Source organism: Saimiri boliviensis, chromosome 13, assembly GCF_048565385.1.
Source record: "Saimiri boliviensis isolate mSaiBol1 chromosome 13, mSaiBol1.pri, whole genome shotgun sequence".
Classification (NCBI taxonomy): Eukaryota; Metazoa; Chordata; class Mammalia; order Primates; family Cebidae; genus Saimiri; species Saimiri boliviensis.
In genome coordinates this window covers 66,249,453-66,264,087 of record NC_133461.1, presented here as the reverse complement: position 1 = coordinate 66,264,087, position 14,635 = coordinate 66,249,453, and the positions used below count along the sequence as shown (strand labels likewise).

Sequence of the window (14,635 nt, the reverse complement as noted above, 5' to 3'; positions counted from 1 at the left end):
GTGAGCCACCGTGCCTGGCTAAAACATCTTACGTTCTTTATTTTCAACTTACTTTGAGATCTTTTAACAGACACAATGGGCTGAATGAGGACTGTGAGGGAAGTGAGAGAACTACAGTAGTAAAACTGGATTGAGGTTGAAAGCTCTTACTCCAGAAACAAATACCTCGACACAGCCAGCATTTAAGTGTGGATGTTCATATGCTAGGAGACCAGGGCATTAGGTTAACTGGAAAGCTAATATAAGAAATTATTTCCTACCTAAAACTTCCTCTTACAACACACTTGGCTCTCCTATGATACGATCATCTCTATTATATTATAGTAATATTAAGTATCAATGTAACATTTACCAGATCCTGAAATCCTAATATGAATGACCAAACTAAAATCTGAGAAACTTTTGCTTTCAAAGTGTAATCAATGAAGAACAGAAGAATCTTTACTTTTTAGAGATAGATTCTTGCTCTGTCACCCAGACTAGAGTACAGTGGCATGATTATAGCTCACTAATGGGCTCAAGCAAGCCTCCTACCTCAGCCTCCGAAGTAACAGACTACACGTACATGCTAACACACCCAGCTAATTTTTAAGTTTTTTTGTAGAGACAGGTTCTTGCTATGTTGCCTAGGCTGAACTCCTGGCCTCTGACTATCCTCCTGCCATGGCCTCCTAAAGTGCTGGCATTATAGGTGTGAGCCACTGTGCCTGGCTGAAAGACTCTTTAGTAAATGAAAACACACTCTGATAACAGCAACAGTGATTTATGCTGACTTAGAATACTGGCCAAAAAGAGGGCTTAAGATAATAAATATAACCTATCATCTCCCTTTTTATTGGCCTGAGCAAAACATCATTAACTCTAATTAAAGGAAAACATACACTCTATGACAGCACCAACTGAGTAGCAACAAAGAAAGGTCAATGTGTATGTTGTAAAAAGATACCAATTAACATACTACCCAATTCCCTGAAGTACCTTCTCAGATTGAGAGCCTGTAACATGTCCCTCTAGGATCCATCATTATGAACAAAATCCTCAGGCTAAATATTTGACCAAACAAATTAATTTTAGGTCGCTCTGTGCTTGAGTTTGATGTGTGTTTGTAATATAATTAAGTAATAATGCTGTTTGATGAAATAACTGGCATCTCTAAAATTCCACACATGAACTCTCTAACTGTAGATGCCATGGGCTCCTCCTCCACTAATGAACAATCCCTGTCATCAGGCCTTGTTTATAAACCCACATCAAAGACTATACCATATTCACATTACATCATTACAAGCTAACGGGCAAGTATGTTCATTACCTTATACGTCGACACTGTCCACATTATGAAAGAAAAAGACCTGTATTCAAGCTAATCCATTACCTATCTTCTCAAGTTCACTGCTTTACATGTGACTCAGCAATAGAAAATGTACCCCAATTCCCCAGTGTCAGTACTAGAGGGTATGTGTGTAGAGAAGACCATGTACCTGCACAGTTGGGCTGAGCACTATAGAAATGTTCTGTATGTTCATTTTTGTTTCCAGTTCCTTTGCGATGACATGGTCCATGTGCACAATGAGCCAAGAAATCAGAAGATAGTTACATTCTGGCAGTTCTTTGAGTAAACGCTGGAATTCCTGCACTTTCTCAGTCTCCGTGGTTCTCCCACAAGCCTCTTCAAATCTGGGCATAAGCTCTTTGGTAAGCAAATTCTCTGGAAGGTCTCGCAAATACTGCTTCAGCAAACTGGCTACAGTGTTAGGCTCATATTCTTCCAAGTTTGTAGACTCCTCCCGGTCATAGGCTGCTTTTAGCTCATCCACCTTTGATTTAATTCCTTAAAACATTCAAATTCAGAAGAGAGAAGATACTGAGAAAATAAAATCAAACACACAAGCTTTCTTCACCATTACACACACCCTTGCTAGGGAGATCTGAGAACAGCAACCTGACCAATAACCAACCTCTTGCTATGAAATATTTATCTACACAAAGGTCATACAATTCCTCTGTAAACACCAACATGTAAGACAACACTTGGCCAGGCACAGTGGCTCACAACCATAACCCCAGCTCTTTGAGAGGCTGAGGCAGGCGAATCACTTAAGCCCAGGTGCTCAAGACAAGCCGAGCAACATGGTGAAAACCTGTCCCTACAAAAAATACAAAAATTAGCTGGACATGGTGGCATGTACTCGTGGTCCCAGTTCTCTGGGAGGCTGAGTTGGGAGGACCACTTGAGCCTGGGAGATTGAGGCTACAATGAGCCATAATTGTGCCACCGTATTCCAGCCTGGAATTCCTGCACTTTCTCAGTCTCCGTGGTTCTCCCACAAGAGTAAGACAGAGTAAGACACTGTCTCAAAAAATAAAAAAATTAATTAACAACAGACTGGGTGTGGTGGCTGATGCCTGTAATCCCAAAACTTTGGGAGGCCAAGGCAGGCAGTTCAGTTGAGGTCAGGAGTCCAACACGAGCCTAGCCAACATGGTGAAACCCTTGTCTCTACTGAAAATATAAAAATTAGCCAGGCATGGTGGCACATGCCAGTAGTCCAGCTACTTGGGAGGCTGAGGCAGGAGAATCACTTGAACCTGGGAGGCAGAGGTTACAGTGAGCCAAGATCATGCCACTGTACTCCAGCCTGGCGACAGAGCGAGACTCCGTCTAAAAAACAAACAAACAAACAAACAAAAAACTACACTTCGAAAGTGAATTTAACCAAAAGTTAAATGAAAATTGAAAAACTCAACATTCAGAACAAAAGTCAAAGCAACCATGGATACATTAAGCAAATATGCCCATCAATTCATGAATTTTTTTTTTTAAATGTAAAAGTGATTAGGTGTGGCTGGGTGTGGTGGCTCATGCCTGTAATCCCAGCACTTAGGGAGGCCAAGGCAGGCGGATCACAAGGTCAGGAGTTCGAGACCAGCCTGGCCAACATGGTGAAACTTCGTCTCTACTAAAAATACAAAAATTAGCTGGGCATGGTGGCAGGCGCCTACAATCTAGCTACTTGGGAGGTTAAGGCAGGAGAATCATTTGAACCTGGGAGGCAGAGGTGGCAATGAGCCGAGATCACACCATTGTTCTCCAGCCTGGGCAACAGAGCGAGACTCTGTCTCAAAAAAAAAAGTAAAAAGTAAGACAAACTACAATCCAAGTGTAAGTCTTGCTCTACACAGGCAGCCAACTGTCTTTTCTAACAAGTCACAAGACTGACAACAAAAAATACAACTTGGTGTACACAAGTATGTGCCAAAAAGTTGTGAGTAAATTACTTTTTTATGTGTATATATTGTACTGTAATTGCAAAAGGTAAGTTAGCTACCCAAACAAACACTTTGAAGATTATTCTCCATTAAATAATCCACATCTAATTTCTATTTTAAAGTTTGGATTTTTTAAGTATATCTTTAATCTGAACAGAGCTGGAACAAAAAAATAACGTTTGGGGTTCTAAAATCAAATTGTTTTGCTTATTGAACAAAAGGAAACTCTACCACACAAGCAAATGATTTTCAAACATTGTATAAGATTTGAAGTCTTTAGTACAATCTGCATTAAGTGCAGTAATTTAGTGATTGTGATTGCTCAGAAGAACACAAAGTAGTTTTCTGTTGTTTTTAATACTTAACACTTTCATCCAATTATTTGAAATAAGCTACATATTAAGGCTGACAGTTTCTACTGGTAAATGCTATCTAAGCTGAACAGCGCTTCACAGTGAATACAGTGCTTACATCTGGACTTTGGGATTCCTCATTCTTCGTGAAAACCTTTTAATGGCATTATGATAAATCTGTAACATCCAGTATTGACAAAATAAAATAACAAAATACAAAATAACACTATTAATTTATTTTTAGATAATCTTTATTTTGTGACAGAAAAATCAGAAAATAATTCCCATTAGAACTTTTATGGTAATATGAGTAAACCGTAAGTGCTAACTTTAACTGAAATTCTTGGCAAAGATTTATTCTCTTCCTCATGTGTATTTAATTCTTCCCCTTATATTACCTACCCAACAAATTGTACAAGTAGACAATCAGAATGTGTGTTTGGTTTGCCTTACTCTGAAACTGTTATCAAAATGTTTCCTTTTAAAAATTCAACACTCCAAATAAAGCACTCCACAGAAAGAGAGAAAGTGCATACAGGTACACTTTAATGCAAAAGATACAAGAAAATGTAGATGAGTAAATTAAAATGTATAAAATCACTTAAATTGTCTTTCATATTAGTTTAAAATTGGATAATCAAGAACTAAAATGTCCAGCAAAAGGTATTAAAATGAATTAAGTGAGAACTAACATCTTCAGCAAAAAGCAGTATTATTATTAGCACTGGCCATAACAGTAGTATAAGTCGGGCTGACTACAGCAAACTGCCACAGGTTAGAGAATAAACCCAAAACTCATCAGAGCAGGAGCTCAGCCCCTAGCTATTGAAATGACGGGCAGCAGCTCAGTCTGAATGCTTTTACACACAGAGGAGTTGTATGACTATGAATTTCCTAAAAAAACACAGACATTAAAAGTAGGTCAGAGACAAAAAGAATCCTTTGAACAAAGCTGCAGAAAATTTTCAGAGAAACTTTTACCTAAAACAAAATCACTTCATGGCTACTAAGACTATGTGAGAAAAGCAGCTTGTGTTATTAATGTTTAAATGTTAAAAAATCAATTCAGTAAATTATTCTTAAAAATCAAATATTGGCCAGGCACAGTGGCTCAAGCCTGTAATCCCAGCACTTTGGGAGGCTGAGGCGGGTGGATCACGAGGTCGAGAGATCGAGACCATCCTGGTCAACATGGTGAAACCCCGTCTCTACTAAAAATACAAAAAATTAGCTGGGCATGGTGGTGCGTGCCTGTAATCCTAGCTACTCAGGAGGCTGAGGCAGGAGAATTGCTTGAACCCAGGAGGCGGAGGTTGCAGTGAGCCAAGATTGCGCCATTGCACTCCAACCTGGGTAACAAGAGCTAAACTCCATCTCAAAAAAAAAAAATCAAATATTTGGGCCAGGTGCGGTGGCTCATGCCTGTAATCCCAGCACTTTGGGAGGCCGAGGTGGGCGGATCACGAGGTCAAGAGATAGAGACTACGGTGAAACCCCGTCTCTACTAAAAAAAAAATACAAAATTAGCTGGGTGTGGTGGCACGCACCTGTGGTCCCAGCTACTCAGGAGGCTGAGGCAGGAGAACTGCCTGAACCCGAGATCACGCCACTGCACTCCAGCCTGGCACCTGGCGGCAGAGCAGGACTCCGTGTCAAAAAAAAAAAAAAAAATCAAGTATTTGTTTAAATATGTTTATCGAATACTAAGGAGTTATAAACTTAAATTCAATGCCTACTTTATTTCATGTTCTATAAAACAGTAACATTTTAGCCAAAATACTCTTAATGCCATGTAATCTAGTGGATTATGTAACAGTTTTCCCAATTATCAAAACTATCTGCTCTTTCTCAACAAAAGTATCAAATCTACCTTCTCAAATTGTGTATGAGCCAATTAAATGAAAAAACTGTCTAATCTCTCCATATATTCTATATATGACTTAACAACGCCTCATGAAAATACACGTGACCAACAAGTATTACTATTTTTGAGACAAGGTCTCACTCTCGCCTTGGCTGGAGTGCAGTGGTACAATCATGGCTCACTGCAGCCTCAAAATAACTCCTGGGCTCAAGTGATTCTCCTGCTTCGGCCAACAATTAATTTTATAAAATAAATCTCTAAACAGAAATTGATAATGTACCAAGAAACTGAATAATGGGAATTTAATAATTTGGAACACAGATGCTGCTACAGGTCAGGGCTTTCATCCTATCCCGGTATAAACATCATACTGCTTTCTAAGAAATAAGTCTTTTTACTTTTAAATAATATACATATTGCTTGATTTAGATACCCAATCAAAACACATTCTTGCCAAGTATAAAATTTAATTTGTATACATATGGGATAAAGATTAATAGAAAATCAATTTTGCTAATATATGTAACAGCTGCATGTAGCTGACCAAAGCATTCACATATGGGGCCTAAACATTTACTGCTTCTTGGTCTTTTGGCTAAACTCAAGTATAGTATCTGTTCTCGGATTTCTGGAGCAGGGATATGGAATAGAAGCTTGCTTGGACCACTCCACGTATTGACCAGGTATTATGGTATCTCCAAGAACCGTGCACCAAGAAAACAAAAACAAAAACCACTTCGTGCCTCTTAGCTAAGTAAATATCCATAAATGTGTTTCTTGGCCAAGAAGCTTCCTTCACACAGTTAAACTTCCTTCTCTTGCTAAAGGCTCTCATACCATTAAGCCTCTGCTTAGAGAGGAAAGAAAAAACAAAAGCAGGCATCTGGGCATAGTGGCTGATATCACTAATTCCAGCACTTTATGAGGCCAAGGAGGGCAGATCACCTGAGGTCAGGAGTTTGAGACCAGCCTGGCCAACATGGTGAAACCCCATCTCTACTAAAAATACAAAATTCAGCTGGGCATGGTGGCAGAAATCTGTAATCTCAGTTATTCAGGAGGCTGAGGCTTGAACTTGGGAGGCGGAGGTTGCAGTGAGCAGAGATTGCGCCACTGCACTCCAGCTGGGCAACAGAGCGAGACTCTGTCTCAAAAAAAAACAAAAGAAAAATAAAAAGCAGGGTCTGAATGCAGTTCTGTTAAGCAATGCTATCAGTACACCTCACTTTGTTTTAGTCCTGGTTGCTGCAACCTCTGAACAACTGATGTGAAATTCTCCTAATGGAATGGAATATCATAAAAAACCAAACTGCTCAAACACTAAAGAAAGGCTGGCGAGAAGGGTGGATTTTTGTGCAATTGGAAGGATTAAGGAAATGAATAAGGCTTAGGATCCAGGCCAAATTTTCCGCACATTTTTTTCTTCCTTTGAAAAATGAAAATGAAGTTAATTATTAAAAATCACCAAGTGAAGTGCACATCCCCAGTACCTGATACTCTGTAGATGCCTTCACACTTCATGCCATACTTCTCTACGTAATCTATACATTCACGGAAAACGGCTGGCAGCCGAATGCCATCATACATCATGGTCCTCTCTACTGCATCAGCCAAAGGAATTCCAAAAATGGGTTTGAGATTTGGAACATCAATCTGAGGCACCTCTGGCTCCTGAATTGGCTTTTTCTTTTTCTTCTTTTCCTTCCACTGTTTAACAACATCAGCTGCTGTCAAGTCTTTAGACTTCTTCTCTTTATGTTTTTCTTCTTTGTGCTTTTCCTCTTTATGCTTTTCTTCTTTGGGTTTCTCTTTTATTTTAAAATCCTTCTCCTTCTTTTTAGAAAAGCTGGGCTTCTTGAAAACATGGATTCCCTTGGACCTTTTCATTTTAGAAGGACTTTCTGCCTCATCTCCAGAGCTATCTTCCTGAAAGGCTGCATAGCCTTCAGCTGCCAAAGGAATAAAGACAGTATAAGTTATATGTTTGTTTAATGTCAAACTGTCCATATGCTTTCTAAAAACAGAACCAAAAAACGGTGCCACCTGGCACCAGCTATCTGGTTTTTCACTTCTTGGCCAATTCCTCCTGGGCACTCCCAGCCAAGAAATGGGTTTCCTCTCAGTGAAAAAGATGTTGCAGTGACATCTCTTGACCACAAGAGGGCGACAAATAAACAGCAGTTATCCTTAACAGTATTAGGGCAAACAGGTTTTAAATTATATATATAATTATATAAGTAAAATTCAGGCAAACCAAATATAAGAGATACACCTGAAACGCTCTACATAGAAGGCTAATGGAACGAATTCTTCTCTAAAATAGAGTGAGCATTCTTTCATCATGTGAATCATATCCTCTAACATACTACAAGTTGAGTATCCCTTATCTGAAATACTTGAGGCCAGAAGTGTTTCAAATTCTGAATATCTGCATTACACCAGTTTAGCATCCCTAGTCCAAAAATTTGAAATCCCTAATGCTCCAATGAGCATTTCCTCCAAGCGTTTATGCCAGTGCTCACAAAGTTTCAGATTTTTAGCATTTTGGATTTTCAGATTAGGGATACTCAACCTGTGTTCACTTTAACCAGCCTAACTTTTCCAACTAAGTGGTGCCTATAACTTTAGGCAATCTCAAAGCATGACAAACTGCACTACTGTTTATGTGCTTCAGTTGTTCCCCTATCACACTTTACTCTCCTATCACCAGCTACTAAATTGTTTATGGAGACTACAGCAGGAACTGCAGCCTCATTTGAGTAGAGGATTAAACTGGGAAATTCCCTCATCTTTAGATGGTGGCCAAATCCACTGGGCGCACTTCCCTGCATCAGAAAGCTCTCGTTTTCACACACTGACAAACGTGCCCAATTGCTTTACCAACTATGTCAGAGTTGTCATAGCTTGGTTTTGTTGTTTTAAAATATCTGTAACTCTTCTATATCTTTTCCTTAGCTACCTTGCAAGCTATTATATAAAAGATAACAGCTATTTCCTAAGTTATCCTCTAACTATAATACCACGTACTCCACACCAACCAGAATGGCAAGAATCTTAGGGATAAAATACCATGATGCTTTAGCAAGTGGAATGTTTACACATTGCTGGTGAGAAAGTAAACTTGTACAACTACTCTGGAAGACTGTTTTATAGGGATCTACTGAAGCTGAAATACACATGGCCTATAAATGAACAATTCCACTCCCAGGCATACACATAACAGAAATACAAAAACATGTACACCACAGAAGCACTACTCATAACAGTCAAAAACTGAAAACCACCCAAACAAGCAAAACAGAATAGATGAATGAACTCTAGCATATAATGCAATGAAACAGTATCTAATGCAAAGATGAACAAATTACTGCCACATGGAATAACATGAATGAATCTAACAAACATGTTAAATGAAGTTAAAGCTGCTTCCTTGCATATTTTAAGTTTGGCCTAAAGGTTTCTCCATACATAGTGAACTGTAACCTAACTGGATGTATAAACAGACTGTAATCTACTCTTGTACCATTCACAGAGTTTCAGCCAATTAAGGGGAGGGGGCGGGGAAGGCAACTGTTCAAACTGCTCAAATAAGGCAAATGCCCATAACCAATTCAGTTTTTTCTGTATCTCACTTATGTTTTCTGTATGTCACTTTACATTTCTGTTCATAAATACTATGTGACCATGTGGCAGTCCCAGAGTCGCTCTAAGCCGATTCTGGTTTGGGGGGTATTGGATTCCCTAATCATTCTTTGGGCCATTCACTGGCCAGGTGGGGTGGCTCACGCCTGTAATCCCATGACTTTGGGAGGCTGAGGTGGGCAGATCACCTGAGGTCAGGAGTTCAAGACCAGCCTGGCCAACAAGGTGAAACCCTGTCTCTACTAAAAATACAAAAATTAGCCAGGCATGGTGGTGTGTATCTGTAATCCCAGCCACTTGGGAGGCTGAGGCAGAAGAACCACTTGAACCTGGGAGGCAGAGGTTGCAGTGAGCTGAGATTGTACCACTGCACTCCAGCCTGAGCAAGATTCAGTCTAATACTGGGCAAAAGAAACTAGAAACAAATAGAAGTATGCATAAGTTTAAAGTCAGGCAGCATCAATCAACAATGAAAGAAGTTTACTTATGGGAGGGGTGGGTGATTCCCTTTAAAGAGGCAGCAAAAGAAAATTGATAATGCTCTATTTCCAGATCCTTGTAGTCATATCCACTCATCAAGTTGTATATAATCTGTGCACTCTGTGTAATCCTTCAAAAACAAATCAATTTAAAATATCATGAAGTCCAAAATAAGGAATACTTAAAATAACTAAGTATTTGCTTTTAACATACTAAAAAGATGATTTTTAGTATGTTAAATGATTCATCCTTCTTACTGAATAGGACCTCAAATGAAATGTATCATGGAGTTGCTTAAGATAAATGAGTAACTACTTTATTGAAGGTTCCAATAAAGTGTACCCCAAAGAGCAGACATGACCTACCCAAGAAAAGTTAGATGCTTTAAGATGCTTCCAGTATCTACCTTTTTTTGAGGGGGATTGAGGGAGGAGATGACAGGGTCTTACCCTATTACCCAGGCTGGACTACAGTGGTGCAATCATAGCTCATTGCAGCCTCAATCTCCTAGCCCCCTAAGTAGCTGTGACTATAGGCACACACCACCATGTTCAGCTAATTGTTTAAATTTTTTGTAGAGAGGGGTGTTGCTTTGTTTCTCATGCTTTCAAACTTCTGACTTCAAGCAATCCTCCCATCTCAGCCTCCCAAAGTGCTGAGATTATAGACATAAGCCACTGTGCCCACCTCAGTATCTACTTTCTAGACATTATTTTGAATTATTACTTCAGGAAATATCCACTAGAAAACCTTGCCATTTCTGGAAACTCAGTATTTTTATTTGTGAGAACAAGACCCCAAAATACAACTTTAATATACAAAAATTGAGACCCTGAAAAATAAAGAATAGAAAAATCCAACAAGAGTCTGTCTTGCCATGTTTCCAGAAGATAGCTGGTACATGTAATTAGAGTGGAAGTTTAAAATCTATCTAGGCCAGGCATGGTGGCTCACACCCGTAATCCCAACACTTTGGGAGGCTGAGACGGGTGGATCACTTGAGGTCAGGAGTTCAAGACCAGCCTGGCCTACATGGCAAAACCCTGTCTCTACTAAAAATACAAAAATTAGCTAGGTGTGGTGGTGCACACCTGTAGTCCTAGCTACTCAGGAGGCTAAGACATGATAATCACTTGAACCAGGATGTGAAGGTTGCAGTGAGCTAAGATGGCACCACTGCACTCCAACCTGGGCAACAGAGCAAGACTCTGTCTCAAAAAATAATAAAAAAATAAAATTAAAATATCTAAAGAATAGGGAAAAAATGGTACTTACTCCTCTTTTCCTTTTTCTTAAATTTTCCTTTTTTCTTCCCATGGTCTTTCTCATCATCAGACACTATATCAGGAGGCTCGTGGAGGATGTCATGGGGAGGTGAGGGCTCGCCAGTGCGGTACAATCCAGGAAACTTAGTAGGGCTGATCTCTTCAGAGCTGGGGGTCCGGGTAAGCCCACTGCCATGCTCCACCCTGCGGTGTTCACTGGGGCTGCTGGTTGGGGGCAGGAAGCACTCTGTCATGCTGATGTCCTGACTGGGAAGGAACGAGGTCTTCTCTGTTACCTATCCATTACACCTGCACCAAGAGTAAAAACATCAGCAGAGTTACCTAACACCAAGGAACAAAAACACCTCAAATATACAACACAGCATTTATAAATAAAAAATATTTTCTCCACAAATCCCTTTTAAAAATACACTTTCAATTTATTATCTTGAGATACATGCATCACACATTTCAGTTCTCAGTGTTAAAAGCACTGGGATCTTCAAGTATTCAAAAAATAAATCAAATGAAAAGTCAGAGGTAGACTTCTCAAAGTAGAATATGGAATTCCTTTGAAAAAGAACTCATCATTTTCTTTTTTTTTTTTTTTGAGACAGAGTTTCACTCTTGTTACCCAAGCTGGAGTGCAATGGCATGATCTCGGCTCACCGCAACCTCCGCCTCCTGGGTTCAGGCAATCCTCCTGCCTCAGCCTCCTGAGTAGCTGGGATTACAGGCATGCACCACCATGCCCAGATAATTTTTTGTATTTTTCTTTCAGTAGAGACGGGGTTTCACCATGTTGACCAGGATGGTCTCGATCTCTTGACCTCGTGATCCACCCGCCTCGGCCTCCCAAAGTGCTGGGATTACAGGCTTGAGCCACCGCGCCCGGCTAGAACTCATCATTTTCAAGTGCTTCATTTAGCTGCTACCCAACATAAAATTTTATTATTTTGCTTTATGACTAAACAACTATAAAGTCACAAAGATGACTTTATAACTACACATGAACAGTTATTATAATTAAATTTTATAACAGTTAAAATGATACACTTAATGATTCATATAATTAAAGACAACTATCATTCTATGATAGATGTAATTTATATATACAGCTCATGTACTGATAATAACATTTTGTACTGCAGTTATGCTGAAAGAAATGAAGGAATCCTCATTTAATCAATCCTAAAATACATACAAAATAGTTTTACTACAACAGATGCTACAAATAAAGAGGAATTCAAAATCTGTCTGCATTTTTCCCTTCTTTAGATGGTAACTACATAGTCAAAGCACTGCGTTTACAACTTACTTGGATTAATTCTTACTCCTCTTTAACGTCATTATGACATGCACTTGAAATACTGTCAGAATCACTTTCTCTCTTTGCAATCACTAAATTTTTTAAATTTTTTTTTGAGATGGATTCTCACTCTGCCATCCAGGCAGGGGTGCAGTGGTGCAATCTTGGCTCACTGCAAACTCTGCCTCCCGGGTTCATGTAATTCTCCTGCCTCAGTCTCCTGAGTAGCTGGGATTACAGGTGTGCACCACCACACCTGGCTAATTTTTGTATTTTTTAACAGAGATGGTGTTTCACCATGTTGGCCAGGCTGGTCTCAAACTCATGACCTCAAGTGATCCACCAGCCTTGGGCCTCCCAAAGTGCTGGGATTATAAGGTGTGAGCCACCACGCCCGGCCTCTCTTTGCACTCACTTTAAAGGTTAACTTTAGAGTTTAACAAAAACAAAGCCATAAGTGACAAATCTGACCATGAACAAAGTCAAAAGACAAGCAAATGTGGGGGAAAAAAAAGTTGCAAATTGAGAGAGCTAATTTCTTTAAAAAGCAAAGAGTTCTTAACAAATTAATGAAAATAGCAACAAATTAAGAGACCCAGACAAAGGATATGAATAGGGAGTTCACAGAAAAGTGGCTAAAAAATGAAAGAAACCAATGGTCAACTCCAATGATAATTTTTTAAACAATGAGCTATCACTTTTCTAATATGAGAGTGGCAAAGAACAAATTGGCACATTTTGACTTTGCAAATTGCTCTTGTCACCAGATGTGTTCAGACATTGCTGTGCAATTGTAGGGGAGGGTAGGAGGAAAGATGAGAGGAAACACTTACTGGTCTTTTTGTTTTATACCTTCCTCAAGAGGGGACAGTCTAGCCAACTTGCTCCAGTAATGCAATAAGGACATTGCAATAAAGTAAAAAAAAAAAAAAAAATCCAGTGTGATGGTAAGGATAGAGGAAACAGGACTCATGAGAACACCTACTAATGGTAGAAGTATAACATGATCCTTTTTGAAAAGCAATCTTATCATAGCTATCAAAATCGTAAATAAATTATCTTTAATCCAGGAATTCTGCTCTTAGGAAATTATCCTTCAGATATACTTTCACGAGAATGCAAGAAAATATTCACTGATGTATTGCAAAAACAAAAATTAAATAATCTAAAATGCTATCAATAGAATATTGATTAAATTATGGTTTATTGAAATAATAAGCTATAAAGTCACACACAAAGTTTCTGAAAACATATAAGAAACAGTTAATTACTGTTAACTCTTGGAAATGTTAGAAGGGTTGACTTTATTCTTTCCATTGTATCCTTTCTATATAGTTTGAACCTTGGCATGTCTATATATTATCACTTAAAAAAGATAAAAGGGGCCTGGTGTGGTGGCTCATGCCTGTAATCCCAGCACTCTTGGAGGCCAAGGTGGGTGGATCACTTGAGCCTAGGAGTCTGACACCAGCCTGTGCAACACAGTGAAACCTCGTTTCTTAAAAAACAAAAACAAAAAATTAGCTGGGTATGGTGGTACATGCCTGTAGTCCCAGCTATTTGCGGGGCTGAGGTGGGAGGATCACCTGAGTTCAGAAGCTGGAGGTTAAAGTGAGCTGAAACCACACCACTGCACTCCAGCCTGGGTGGCAGAGTGAGACCCTGTATCAAAAAAAAAGGAGCAGGCTATTTTTGATCCTGTAAAAATTACACAGTATTAAAAACCATGTTTTTGACAGTATTTAATGGTGTGAGGAAAAACCAATTTTATTTACAGCATATCAATTTAAATATATAAACATATGCATAAAATAACAGATTAATAATTATCTCTGAATTATAAGATTATACGTGATTTTTTTTCATTTTTCTGCATTTTATACGTTTTCTACCCAATACACATTATTGCTTGTATAATCAGAAAAAAAAAGCATTAAAAACCAAAAAAAGTTTCATTGAAGGATCAATAAGCATCACTATAATTCTGTTTTTCTTAATGGGTCCTGACTTTTGGCAATTGTTTGTATGTTTTGTTTGCTTGTTTGTTTCCTTGAGATGGAGTTTCACTCTTGCTGCCCAGGCTGGAATGCAATGGCATGATCTTGGCTCACTACAACTTCTACCTCCCAGGTTCAAGTGATTCTCCTGCCTCAGCCTTCTGAGTAGCTGGGATTACAGGCTGCCCCACAACATGTCCAGCTAACTTTTTTGTAAAGATGGGGTTTTACCATATTGGTCAGGCTGTTCTTGAACTCCTGACCTCAGGTTTCACCATACTGGTCAGGCTGTTCTCAAACTCCTGACTTCAGGTGACCTTGGGTAGCTGGGATTACAGGCATGAGCCCCCATATCCAGCATTGGCTATCGTTTTTTAAAGTGCATTCTCTTTCAGCATTAACTGAAGTTTTGACAGCCTAAAAGTGGAGAGTTTAAAGGGAGCTAGAGCTCAACA

General features: G+C 39.1%; 1 protein-coding gene and 1 pseudogene across 2 annotated transcripts in view; one reads left to right on the top strand and one right to left on the bottom strand.

Annotated features, from left to right (window-relative positions):
- The window catches only part of RALBP1 (ralA binding protein 1), a 53,440-nt gene that overhangs the window by 12,697 nt on the left and 26,108 nt on the right, over positions 1 to 14,635 (bottom strand). For both annotated transcript variants that reach the window (XM_039463530.2, XM_039463531.2), the window contains exons 2-4: positions 10,885 to 11,183; positions 6,978 to 7,436; positions 1,482 to 1,831 (exon numbers count right to left, since the gene is read on the bottom strand). In XM_039463530.2, coding sequence (XP_039319464.1) covers positions 1,482 to 1,831; positions 6,978 to 7,436; positions 10,885 to 11,128 — 1,053 coding nt within the window. In that variant the 5' untranslated portion in view covers positions 11,129 to 11,183. The remainder of the gene's footprint in view (positions 1 to 1,481; positions 1,832 to 6,977; positions 7,437 to 10,884; positions 11,184 to 14,635) is intronic.
- Positions 6,063 to 6,204, top strand: LOC120361762 (U2 spliceosomal RNA; annotated as a pseudogene).